General features: G+C 44.7%; 1 protein-coding gene across 1 annotated transcript in view; it reads left to right on the forward strand.

Annotated features, from left to right (window-relative positions):
• The window catches only part of ADGRG2 (adhesion G protein-coupled receptor G2), a 904,627-nt gene that overhangs the window by 478,499 nt on the left and 412,021 nt on the right, over nt 1–14,107 (forward strand). The window contains exon 6 of the mRNA XM_069205012.1: nt 275–310. Coding sequence (XP_069061113.1) covers nt 275–310 — 36 coding nt within the window. The remainder of the gene's footprint in view (nt 1–274; nt 311–14,107) is intronic.

Raw genomic sequence — 14,107 nt, forward strand, 5'->3', positions numbered from 1 at the left:
CTAAAAATCAAATTTGGAAAAACTTCTCAAATTTTCAATTTGCTCCCTTATTTGTATAAACTTTATTAATGATATTGTGTCAATTTTAATATTATTTAATTTAGTAAAATAGTCACTGATTCCCAGGGGTCATTGGATCACAGGTTATGAACCACTTTCCTAAGTCGCTCTAGGCAGTATTTCATTAAACTGTATTTCATTGTCTTTATTAATCTAATTACTTGAAGGTGATGTATTGCTCACTACTCTGATCTATTTTATATTTCTTTTCCAGTCCGCACAACACCAGCAGGCATGCCCAGGATTGGAGGTGAGACTTTCTAGACTAAAACATATATACAATTCATTTCCACACATCGTTCTTGCATTGTCATACTAAAATTCAATAGAAATGTTGACTGCCACTGGGGTAATACACAGAAGAATGAATACACTCAATGAACCAGACTGAATTTGGCAGTGCATGACTAATCGGGGAGGTGGAAGGCAAGCACTGAGTGGAAAGAAAGATACATTTCCCCAATGATCATTTTCATTCAAAGTTCAAGTATAGCACAAGCAGAAGAGGCCATTTATAGTCTAGCAGATTTGGGAGCTCCACCATGAATTGACAAGCTCTTACCTCATCAAACTTGCAGTTCCTCTCCTGGGGTTCTGACAACACAGACACAACCAGGACTCAGTGCTGGTCAACCCACCCCGTTACAGGCAAGGTGACTTTCACTGGTTGTCTCTGCATGGGTGTGCTATGCAAGGCATGGCGGACCCAGGCGAGGGGAGCAAACATTGATGCTGACACATAAAACAATGGAGGTCTTCAGACTGGCTATTACTGCTTTGTCCATTAAAGGACTGAAAAAACATAGGAAAAGACTGAATAATATCAACAAAGGCTAGAATTGGAGATGTTCAAGCGCCACTGATTGCTGCTGTCTGATACCCCTTTCTTCTGGTATGGATTTAGAGCTCCTTGGTTGGCTATATTACACTTTTAGGTCTCTGAATTTGCCCTCCCTCCATTTCTCTAAAGCAGCCAAAATGGGATCAGACATCTCATCAGACAGAGATCTATCTCCATCATGTACACATGTCATTTAGGTGCATAAAAGTGGTACTAATTACAATGGCGAGGACACAGAGACAAGTAAAGTTTCAAAGCAAATGTCTCATTATTGTACATCGCAGGACTTAAGAACTAAAGGGTCATATCAGCAATGATATGGAATCCATGTACGGATGTTTTCACTATGCACACTTGAATGGAAGATCCTATTTTTAAGAACTCATTCCCTCTCTGCAGTTATAAGGAAGTATGTCTCTGTTTCCTCATTTGTATGATGCTCTTTCTGCTCTTGATCGAGGCTCTCTTCCTCTACATTAAATAAAGGAGTCTATTTGTCAGAGTGGTTGACTTGATCTTCTTTACGTTAATTTGCATATTCCACTTGAGCACAGGACACTAGTTGCAGTATGAATAATCACCTCATTGCGCCTACACCCTCTTCTATGGAATGTACAGTAATCACTACTTAGATTAGAAATAAGGAAATGCATTGTGCTCCTGTTCTTACAAATGTTGATTTATTTTCTGATAGTATTGGCATTGTTCTCAGTCACATTAATAGAGCTATTCTCTTGTATGATACTCACTGTAAATTAAAAAGTAATGAAGTTTGCCCTTAGGTCTAACATGTCCAGTTTCCTCTAAGTAAGCCATGAATCGTGCCAGAGATTTAAACCACATGGCACTTATCATGGAAGCCCTTGAAAACATAGTGCAGGATAAATAAAAGTCTGCTTCCTATGATGACTTGGACATATTGAAAATCAATACAAACAAAATTGAAACTTAACTAATTCATCTTATGTTATAGATCCATAATGGACATGACCCTTCATAGACTGATCATGAAATGGCAGCCCTTTCTAGCACACAGTGAAAAGAATAGAGCAAGAGGAACCAACAGCAAAACTGACAACTACATCATCACATGAAATAAGGGAGAGAACATAAGCATGCCATGAGGGACTTGTGCTGAAAGTAGGCAGCAGCTATAGTATGGAGAAGTGGAATTTAGGTAGCCACTAAAGATGCAGGAACACGTTTTGCATCACAAGGCCACAGTCTGTTCAACAAGCACAAAATTGCCAAGGGACTGGCACTAGTGAATGGAACCACAGTCACAGAAAAAAGATATGTGACGCTGTTGCCTGTCACCTGTTGTACTGTATGCTACATTGGTGAATAACACTCAACCAGACTTACAAGATAACAACATACAATGCAATGAGACTGGAAATGGTTCAAGTCCCACTACACTGAATATCAGTCTCCTTTTTGTTAACTTGGATGGGACAAAGGTTAGTGTTACAGAATGCTGTTCATTGGAATATATGTGCTCATTACTCTCACAAGTAAACCTGAGTTTGCATTTGGAGTTTGTCTACGGTCTTCAGGGGAGAAACACAGCTTTAAAAAGAAAGGGCAGCAGTGTATCAATTATATTGGAGAGATGTCAATCTCCAGTGGGGGGAACTTATTTTTATGATTTCCAAAACTAGGAAACAGTTCAGTCATGGACAAGCATTCAAAATGTTTAAGTAAAGAAACACCTTTAAGGTGGATATAATGGGCCTGCCCAAGCGACTTTATAAAGCGAAAAAGGCTTTAAGTAGTGGAAGATAGGAAACAACATACACCACACTGAGGGCAGGAAACATACAACCTGCACGCAAAAACATAGAATTGTAAGACTGCAAGACTAGAAAAAGACAAGGATATGTCCAGATAGGTTTCATTAAAAAGTTTCTCTAAGAATTATTGTCTGTTGCCTTCAAGCTGTATGACTATCACATATGGCCTGTAACTTGTATAGGAAGAAAGCACCATGACCATAAATTGCCTGCTTACTTAATTACCTTTACCAGCAGAAAAGCTGGAACGATTCTGCATAATACTGGGCTGCAAACCGCATGAGGAAGAAGTAGTTCTAGGCAATGAGATCAGAACTTAAGAAAGGGGAATCCTCTTGAGCCTGCTGTAACCACAATCAGGGTTAACACAAAAGAAAGCAAACCCAAAACATTTCATGAACCTGAAGATGTCGGAAGATTAATTTTCACTACTAGAAGATGCCATAATGAATATTATGCAACTAATCCTAGCAATAAGCATTCTAGTTGATGTGTCTAGAAGAGTGTCAAACAGTCAGGGATGGGCTTAAGGGACACTGCAACCTTCTACACTATAAACTGCAATATAACTACTAAGCAATAGTGCCCTACCCCATTCCCACCAGAGACGAGCAGGATCCAACTTAACAGCAAAGCAGATTGAATGTAATTTCAAAGGTAACTGAAATCAAGATGGAAGACCTCAAAATTATATCATTGAATACCAAAGGAATGAACAATTTCATCAAGAGAAAGAAAGTCTTTTAGTACCTTGAGTTGAAGTCTGCACTCATATTGCTAACCCAAGAACCACACCTGAATAAAATGAAGTCAGAGAAAAAGAGGGGGATTGAGTGGGGGACGTGATGTTTAGCTGTAATGAAGGGAGCATATCTCCTACATTAAGTGAAGTATGACAGAGTAAATAATGTTGAGTAGCAACAGCAATTCACAAGGCTCTAACCTGTAAAATAATTTTATTGCATGATGTAACATACTGCTGACATTAGAATGGCCTGGGAAATATGTTAGAACTTATGTTGATCACTACAACGTTCAGTAAATTCAGATATAAAATTAAATCGGCAATTAGTGAAGTAGTGGCATTGACGAGGGCTATGCAAAGCCAAAAAGCCATTGCTTCTGATGGAACATTTGTGTGCTCTAATCTTAAGGCGGTGGTCCGTTGGGTTCCCTCAAAGAGATTTACTAGAAAATTAGGTAACAACCAGTCATCATTAATTTACAGTGTAACCAATTTGGCCATACAATGAAGGCCCAAATCAGAAATAAAAATAAAGGGTTTTATTACAAATTAACACTCAGGTTAATGTAAACAAATCTGAAAAACATACTGTAAGGATACAAAATAGCAATTCTGAAGAAAGTTAGATGAATTAGAACAAGGCAAACTAGACACTCAGCAATAGACAATATTATTAACAACATTTGGCGCTCAGAAAACGGTTGCTGGTCACTACTCTTACACATGAGTGCAAGCTAAAAGCATCTAACTAAATCAATCTATGGATCAGTCTAAAAATTCTCTACCAGTCTAAGCTATTGAAATAGAAAAAATGTTTAGAAAAATGCACAAGAATGAACAGGTGAGGTGCAAAAATAAGGCAGAAATGATTGGGAAATTGAAAGGAAGGTCTCTGCATTTCAGAAGCTCGGTCAAGAGTCTTCTTAGAGAGTTAAGTGTAAGCCTAAGCCACACTCAGCAAAACATGGGGACAAAGGGCAAAGTCAGAGGTCTGTACCTCACAAAGTCCTGGGGAAAGGCTTCCTAAAATTAATCAGCGAAAGCCCTAGTTTATACCACACAATTGGGTTAGGTAACACCCCTCAATCATGCCATCATCAGCTCCACTGTATTTTCCTGCGTAACTTGGAACATTGTCTTTCTCTCCCAGAGCAGTCCTGAGAATGTTGTTGTACCGGGTCCTCTAGACATCATTACTACATGTATGAATAAGGGACAGTCATCTCGCACTTGATTTCTTCACATTCCTTTTCCAAGGTTTTTCTCTCAGACTCTCTATTAGTAAATCAATAGCACATCTATTTCCAAACAAACATTTTGTGTGAGTGCACCTGCAATGAAATGACACCTTAAAAGAATGGAAAACAGTGTCTCATGTTAAAAGAAATGTAGGCCTATTCATGTCAATGTTAAAATCAATGTTAAAATAGTATAATATTGATGCACATTTTATTTCATGTTATACTATGCACATATTAATTTCAGCATTCATATGTTGATTACATTTTCTCAATTTAAACTTCATGTTACAGTTAATATAAATGAAATACAATTGTTAATGCGTGAATGTAAATGTGGTTGGGAACTACATTTTTCAGAGTTAAAATGTGAACATTAATGCACAGATCACATAAAATGTTATCGTTTCTAATGCCAACTCATTTAAATACCATGAGGGTGATTATGAAGTTACATTCAATGATCACATTTCATTTAATAAGATTATGGTACTCTAAATTCAGTATTCCTGATACCACAGTGAATGCACTTTATTATTGTTGTTGAGTGTGCCGCTTTCCATTAGTGCAGTGTTAAAACACACACTATATGCTCATGTTATGCATACAAATAGGTCATGATTGTGACACCAGGGGTTGCTGCAAGATGTACGCAGCTCCAGGCCTTGCTCTGATGATGAATAAAGTCATTGCATCAAACTCTAATCTCTTATCAGAAAGACAAATCAAAATCTCAGAGCTTGATCCAGGAAAGATCTTCTGGATTGCTCCAACTGCTTCATGTCATCATAATATATGTGTTGTCTAGTGTCAAGCTCTATATCTTATCTACTTTCCTTTGCTCTTCTTTTTATCTGTACTTACTCTTGTATCCCTCTTAAAGTCCAAATATTATCAATCCACAAACAGCAATTATCAGCAAAGTTCTCTAAATTGCTCCAACAGTTCCACTTTCTAGACCTCCAAACCATTTGCCAACAGCTGAACATCAACTAGCCATAGCTTCCCATGCACCTCTTGCTTCTAGCTCTTTTAAGTCTCTCTTCAAGTCACTAATGTTCTTAATATATTGCTTCAATTCCTTACTATTATCTGAGATGTAAGTAAAACATGGTTGAACCTTTAACATCAGACAGACTCTTTTCTCCTTTACGAGAAAGATGTCTAACACAAGTCTGTTATGCAAAACCTTTGATCTTATGGCAACCATCTCAGTATCTGCAATCACATTATCAGCACTCAGTATCTGTAAGACACATGTTGTACTAGTGGACAACATATCTAAAATGGTAAACGACTTTCTTTTCTTGATGTAATTCAAAATCACTCCTACAGATGGAATCAATGCACCAAATATATCTCCTACAATTTCTGAACCACTGGCACCTCTTTTAAGTCTGGTTATTTACCATATGGATCAATGAAATGTTCCACATGATAACACTTTGGAAAAACTATACTTAAATAGCATGTACCATACCATACTTTGGGCTACATAAGATATTCATGATCTTCACAAATTAAATGCACTCCAGAGATCACAGTATCTCCTCCTGACAAAATAAAAAAAAACTGTTTTTTAATTCAAATGTGTGGTCACTTTCACTCTTCCCCATAAACTTTATGTCAGTTGTTGATCTCTCTCTAGATATGCAACATTTCCGTCTATGGGCCAGATGTACAAAGCCCTTTTGCATTTCTTAACAGTCCAAATCGGTATTTTGGGCCATTAAGAAATGCAAAACAGCCTTTTCTTATGTTCAAAGGAGCTTAAGGAATCGCAAATTGTGATTTCTACCTTGTAGAAATCGTATTTGTGATTCCCAGAATAGGAAATCACAAATAGGAATTCCCTATATGCAGTTCCTATTCTTATGTATAAAGCATTTCCTAAATGCGACTTAGGCATTTAGGAGATGCAAATACCATCGACTTGTAGTCAGTGGTAAGCAGGTGCAATTTAAAAAAAGCACCCAAGAGTGTTTTTTTTTTTTGCAATAGCGCACACACATGCGCCTTAGGCATATGTGTGCTCTACAGGTGCACCCCTATTTTTAGGTTGCACCAAGTGGTGCCTTTTGCTCTTTGCCATCCTTGGTTTTGCACTTCCTAAATAGCGATTTCTTAACAAGAAATCGCTATTTAGAAGATGCAAAACCGGCCCAGTGACTAAAATGCAATAGGATTTCTTGATCCCGATTTTCTAATAGCTATTCCTACTTTGAAGGAACCGCTATTAGGAAATCAGTATCTCTGTACATAGTGTTTTGCATTTCTTAAATAGCGATTTCCATGAAGTCGCTATTTAACAAATGTAAAAATGCATTTTGGTACATCTGGCCCTATGTTTCCAGTCTAGTGACAATGCAGCTTTATTACTTGTAGTTGAATGTTCTATTTCTTCTCGATCCCATCTATGTTCTTTTCTAATCTAGATTTCATTCCTCCTCTCCTATCTTGTCAAGACACATGTCAAATTATTTCTGTGTGCATGAACTGTATCAAACCACATGGTTCATTTAAAGAATCCTTCAACTGTGTCAATGTTTTTTTCTTTAGGGATTTTTGTTAGGTGCTTCGGAATGGGAACTTCCGAAAAGTCCAAATCATAATTTGAATAATAGTATAGAAAGTGTTCTTGTTCATACAGAAGGCTCATTAATAGGTTGCAAGTAACACCATAAGTCAAAGGAATATGGTAATATATTATTTCCTCTGCACCTCATGCATGTAATTGCATGCACATGTAGCAATCCCTCGCATCAATGGTGTCAATGTACTCATAAAGCAATTGATAATACACATTTGATGAAAGATCTCCTCTAGAAGTATGTATCTGTGTCTACTATTATTGTTGTTTCTACTTCCCATGGCTTCTCTCAATTCAAATCGTTTTAATAAATGCAGCAGTAACGGCAGCAGTAGTAGCCTCTTTAGTCTCTCAGTTGAGCAAAACAGCAGCAAACAATTGTCTTTGCAACAAAGATCAAATTTAATTGCTATCTTCGTTAGGCTTTCCTAACCCTACTCTGTGGTCTTCTAAATGACAACCCTACGATGAATCCGCATACTTTGACTTTGGCACTCTTTTTTAATTCTCTATAAAAAGTCTATCAAATGTCACTAGTAAATGCACAGTTTGAATTCAATAATAGTTACTTCCAAGAGATAATGTCTCAGTCTGTTTAGTGGCAAAGCAATTTCAAAGCTCAGTTGTGCCACTAAGTTCAGTTCATGGAGGCTCAGCTGGATTGGAATTGTTATAACAAAAGATTCAAAATTCTCTCTGCGAGTCATTGGCAGAAAAATATGTCAATTCAGAAGAGGAGTACCTTTGACAGGGTACCCTTGCTCTCTTTGATCTCCTGACTACTGCCCGTTCACCATCACTGTCACTTTGGCCAGACTCCTCAGTCGCTTTGGGAATAGTGTGTTCAGGCAAAGTCTGTTCTCTTGGTAATTGGTCTCCAGGCACAACTCGTTTTTTTATAGCACTAGGTCATTCATCAGCATCTGAGTTTTGCAGTCAGCATCACTTGCTGCAACACTTCTGTACAAACATCACTTGTTGACTCACTCAGACACCCTCAGACTGAATGTGTGCTGTCCCAGTCACTTGCTCATCCTCAACAGCTTGACTTCATCTCACTGTAACCGTCCCTCATGGACAGGGGTTGTTGCATCATCAGGGGGACACAGGACTCTATGGGCTGCATGCACGCAGTAGGGCAGACCTCCACACTTCACAGCTGTCATAGTGACAAGTATCACCTGGAAAGGACACTATTATCTTGGCTCCAAGCAGGTTTTGCACATGTGCTTCTTCACCATAAGCCAGTCACCGGGGCTGAGATCACAGCACTGTTCTTGTTGTGGCTGAGGTGTAGCCTCTCCAACCTGGTGGGATACTGAACAAATCACATCAGCCAGTCCTTGGAAGTAATCAAGAACCAAGTCATCTGTAATGTTCACAAGCACATATGCAGCCACAGCTGGCAATATCATGTCTCTTCCCTAGAGGATTTCTTGGGGGACAGTCCTGTTCTCCTATCTGGAGTACTGTGGAGCCACAGCAGTAGAAGAGTTAATGCATCAGGTCACTTCAAAGACTTGGAAGCACATACTTTAGCCGGTCTGGATTTCAGTGTTCCATTTATTTGCTCAACAAGACCAGAAGCCACTTGTCAATAGCTGCAATGTAGTCTCTGCTCCACTTGTAATGCAGAAGCTACTGGGTCAACTGTAGCTGAAAAACAGGCAACAGGTCTGTGAGTGTTTCTGTTAGACTTTTTACTTTATGCAGGGTCATCCCCAATCTTTTTGCCTCCTGCCTCCTATTTTGTCTGACCTGTTGCTGTTGGCTTTTGAACTCTGAGCACTTAACCACTGCTAACCAGTGCTAAAGTGCATATGCTCTCTGTGTAAATTGTTTTGGGCATTGGTTTATCCAGGATTGGCATATTTGATTTACTAGTAGATCCCTAGTAAAGTGCACTAGAGGTGCCAGGGCCTGTAAATCAAATGCTACAAGTGGCCCTGCAGCACTGGTTGTGCCACCCACATGAGTAGCTTTGTAATCATGTCTCAGACCTGCCACTGCAGTGTCTGTGTGTGCAGTTTTAACTGTAAATTCGACTTGGCAAGTGTACCCACTTGCCAGGCCTAAACCTTCAATTTTCTTACATGTAAGACAACCCTAAGGTAGGCCCTAGGTAGCCCCAAGGGCAGGGTGCAGTGTATGGTTAAGGTAGGACATATAGGCCCTCATTACAACCTTATCGGTGATAAAGCGGCAGTAATACCGTCAACAGGCTGGCGGTTACAAAAATGGAATTACGACCATGGCAGAAGCCGCCAACACAGACAGCCACAGCAGTAGAAACAAACACCGCGGCGGTAACTGCCAACAGACAGGCGGAAGACAATGTACCGCCCACACTATTACAAGGCACCAATCCGGCAGCTTTTCCAGGGCGGTACCAATCAGTCAAAAGCACGGCAGAAACAGGAATTGGAAGGGAAACCACTCACCTCTCGACACCCAATGAGGAACCAGGACGCCATGGAGCCCAAGTTACAGGTGTTACCAATGTTGGTTTACCTCCTCTTCTACCAGGAACATCAAAGACGGCAGCAACGACCACGGTGAGTACTGCACCTAGCACACAGGGCAGGGGGGGAGGAAAAAGAGAGTGACACACACACACAACACCTCCACCCCCACCCCCAACAACACACACATAAACACATGCAGCAACATGACATTTACTCCCCGTAACCCCCTGGAAGAACACAAGGACCAAATAAAATGATTGTAACGAGTGTAATCATTGAAAATCCAGATAGGCCAACATAATTTTAACAAATCAGTATAAACAAATATTTACAGCAAGTACACAAGTGCATTCCATTCAATCTCCGTAGACCAGTGGTCCCAAAAAGCATGGGCGAAGCCCACACATGACACCTGCCTCAAAACGGACAAAACACTGCTGGGGCATCAGGTCGAAAAAAAACAGGCACCTCAGGGGGAAGGGGAGGGGGGCACCTCAGCTGGATGATGGGACTACGCCACTGCTCCACGAGGGGGCTCCATGCCCATTGCTTGGTCTTGAGGGAGGTAAGGCCACAGTCTCTCACGTGGGTTGTTTGCCCACTGCTTGGTCCTGGGGAGTGCAAGGCCACAGTCTCTCAAGTGGGTGGTTTGCCCACTGCTTGGTCCAGGGGAGTGCAAAGCCACAGTCTCTCAAGTGGGTGGTTTGCCCACTGCTTGGTCCAGGGGAGTGCAAGGCCACAGTCTCTCAAGTGAGTGGTTTGCCCACTGCTTGGTCCAGGGGAGTGCAAAGCCACAGTCTCTCAAGTGGGTGGTTTGACACCTGCTTGGTCCTGGGAGTGCAAAGCCACAGTCTCTCACGTGGGTGGTTTTCCCACTGCTTGGTCCTGGGGAGTGCAAAGCCACAGTCTCTCAAGTGGGTGGTTTGCCCACTGCTTGGTCCTGGGGAGTGCAAGGCCACAGTCTCTCAAGTGGGTGGTTTGTTCACTGCTTGGTCCAGGGGAGTGCAAAGCCACAGTCTCTCAAGTGGGTGGTTTGCCCACTGCTTGGTCCAGGGGAGTGCAAAGCCACAGTCTCTCAAGTGGGTGGTTTGCCCACTGCTTGGTCCTGGGAGTGTAAAGCCACAGTCTCTCAAGTGGGTGGTTTGCCCACTGCTTGGTCCTGGGGAGTGCAAAGCCAGTCTCTGGAGTGGGTGCAGTTCTCCACTGGTTCTGTAGGGGGCTTGGTGCCCAGAGTGCTTCATCCTGCCAAGGACTGGGGTAGTGGATGCGGTTCTCCACTGGTTCTGGAGGGGGCTTTGTGTCCAGAGTGCTTCATCCTGCCAAGGACTGAGGTAGTGGATGCTATTCTCCACTGGTTCTGGAGGGGGCTTGGTGCCCAGAGTGCTGCACCTGGGGTGTGGCAGTTACCATTCCCTCACCTGGGTGTCTGAGCCACAAGATTTTCTGGGATCAGGTTGCATGATACTCTATGGAGGCAGAGACACACTCCTCCCTGCGGCGACTTAGCCTGCCAACTGCTGGTACTGCCAATGCTGGTTGTGGTGCCTCATGTAGTGTGCGCAGGGTCCAGTACGTCTCTTGCAGCCTCGGACGGCTGCCCACTGGGGATGATGCTGATGTCCGCTGTGGTGGCACTGGCTGGGCACGTCGCAGGGCAGGTGGCAGTGGCTGCGGCGGTGTCTGCGGCGGAGATGCTGCCGGTGGTGCAGGTGTCAGCACCTGTGGAGGGAGTCACCAGGATGTCTCCTGCAGTCTCGGACGGCTGCCCACTGGGGATGATGCTGGGGACTAGCAGAGGCAGCAGACTTGCAGGTGGCGGTGCAGGTGGCAGTGCAGGTGGCGGTGGTTGCGGCGGGGGCCACCGCCGTACAGGTTGCTGTTCTGTCTTGCAGAAGGGGTGACACCAGTCCCTCACTCGGAGGCTCCGTGCCCTGAGCTGACTTCCCTTTGGCCTTGTGTCCCTTCCCCACCCTGGAAGTCACTGCTGGGACCTTGGCACTGTCCTCTTTTGTCTTGGAGGAGGACTTGCTGGGTGGTTGGTGTGGCTTTTCCCTATGGCATTTGGGCCCCTTCTTCACCTTGGCATGTGGCGGGATAGGCTGATCCTTGTCCTCACTAGGTGGCACACTGGCAGCCCTGATGGGTGCCGCCTTCGATGTCACTGGACCTGCAGGGACCACAGTGCTCGAGGATTTTGTGGCTGAGGTGCTGGGCTGGGATCTGGAGATCCTGGCCCTAGGGGAAGGATGGGGGGAGGTGTAGGGTAGAGGTCAATGCTAGCTAGAAAAGTTTTTTAGACACACTGGGACGGGAAGATGGAGGGAGTTTTGGAGTGGAGGAAGAGGTAGTGGTTGTAGGAGGTGTATGTCTGCTGAGTTTGGGTGAACGTGCATGGGCTGGAGGCTGTTGTGAGGTGGATGGCTGTTGAGTGGGTGTGTGCCTGCGTTTGTGTACTTTGGGAGGAGGGCTCACAGACACACTGGGAGAGGACACAGGGGACGTGTGCATGGTAGTGGGGGTGGTGATTGCACGTGAACTGTGTGTTGTGATGGGCGTGCTGGTGATGGAGGTAGTGGATGAGGATGTAGTGCATGCAGGTGTGAGTGGAGACTAGACTGGGAGGGAGGTGGGCAACGTGGAGGAGGGGGACACAGTGGAGGCAGTGGGTGTTGGTGTGTCTGCATGGGTATGGTGCTTGTGTGAGTGCCTGTGGGGTGTGTAGTTCTTATGTTTGCCAGAGCCACTTTTGTGTGTTGATGAGTGTGCATGCTGGTCTGATGGTGTGCTTGGGATAGGCTGAGGTACAGAGTATTGGGTCTGTGTAGTGGAAGTTGGAGGGGGGAGGCTGGACACAGGGACAATGGCTGCTATCAGTGCTGAGGCCAGAGCCTGAAATGCTCTCTGTTGGGCCGCCACGCCAGAATGAATGCCCTCCAGGTATGCATTTGTTTGTTGCAAATGCCTCTCGACACCCTGGATGGCATTCAGAATGGTTGACTGCCCAACAGTGAGGGATCTCAGGAGGTCAATAGCCTCCTCACTGAGGGTAGCAGGGCTGACTGGGGCAGGGCCTGAGGTGCCTGGGGCGAAGGAGATGTCCACCCTCCTGGGTGAGCGGGCACGGGAAACACACTGAGGGGCTGCTGGGAGGGCGGTGCTGGTAGAGGGGTGGCGGCTGTACCTGTTGTTGCGGTGGGCACAGAGGTGCCCGCCACCGCAAGGGAGCTCCCATCAGAGGAGGAGTCGCTGTCGCTGGTGTCTCCTCCTGTCCCCGTCATGGAGCTCCCCTCGCCCTCCGTCCCACTGGTGCCTTCAGACTCCGTACATTCACCCTCCTGGGCCATGTGGGTTGCAGATCCCTCCTGCTCTGGTGCCAATGCTCCTCTGCCAGATGATGCTAATGCACACAAGGACAGGGTGACAAAACAAAGAGGAGGGAAAGACAGAGGAGACACATGGTCAATGCCAGCAACAACACCACCGTTGGCGGACACAACACACATGGATCAGCCCTATGCACTAGGCCATGCACTAACTGTTCTTGGGGAAATCACCTGCCCATGGGGGAACTGTGCCTAACTCCATTTGATGCACACCTGGAACCCACAGGAGCCTGACTAGGTGTAGATGGCCACTACCACTTTTGGGGTTGGAGTGCCACAGAGCCTGACTAACAATGGACCTACCCAGCAAGTTTTCCCTGGCCTAGGGGAACCCACAGCCCACTTCCCCCACCCAGACACCTCATAAAGCGCACAGAGTCAACTGAATGACACTGTACTCACCCCCTTGTAGCTGCTGTGATGCCCTCAAGTGCCCATCCAACTCAGGATATGCCACCACCGGGATCCAGTACATCAGTGGGGTCATGGTGCGATGGGCACCCCTTCCACGTTGGGAAGTCATCCCCAGCTGGGCCTCCATCGTCTTCTTGCTCCAGCGGCACAGGTCCTCCCATCTTTTGCAGCAGTGGGTGCTCCGTCTATGGTAGACCTCCAGGGTCCGCAGTTCCTTGGCGATGGCACGCCAAATACCCTTATTCTGGTGGGCGCTGCCCTAGAGGAAAAGTGAAGTAAGAATGGATTTAACTCCCCATCCGGTTCTTCTTACTCATTGGCCACAACTTCCAACCCTGGCCCAGAAACACATACACTGGCCATCCTCACATGCTGCCCACAGCCCCACCCCTACATGTATCTTCCATCCACCCCACTCCATACATTCATGTCCCATCCATCATGCTCAGAGTGTACTCACCTGTTTGTTTGGAGGTCCGTAGCTTAGCGTGTACTGGGTGAGGACCCCAGCTACCAGGTTGTCCAACTCCTCTGCGGTGAAGGCAGAGGCCCTTTCCCCAGACACTGTAGCCATTGTC

The sequence above is a fragment of the Pleurodeles waltl genome, chromosome 8 (assembly GCF_031143425.1).
Source record: "Pleurodeles waltl isolate 20211129_DDA chromosome 8, aPleWal1.hap1.20221129, whole genome shotgun sequence".
NCBI lineage: Eukaryota > Metazoa > Chordata > Amphibia > Caudata > Salamandridae > Pleurodeles > Pleurodeles waltl.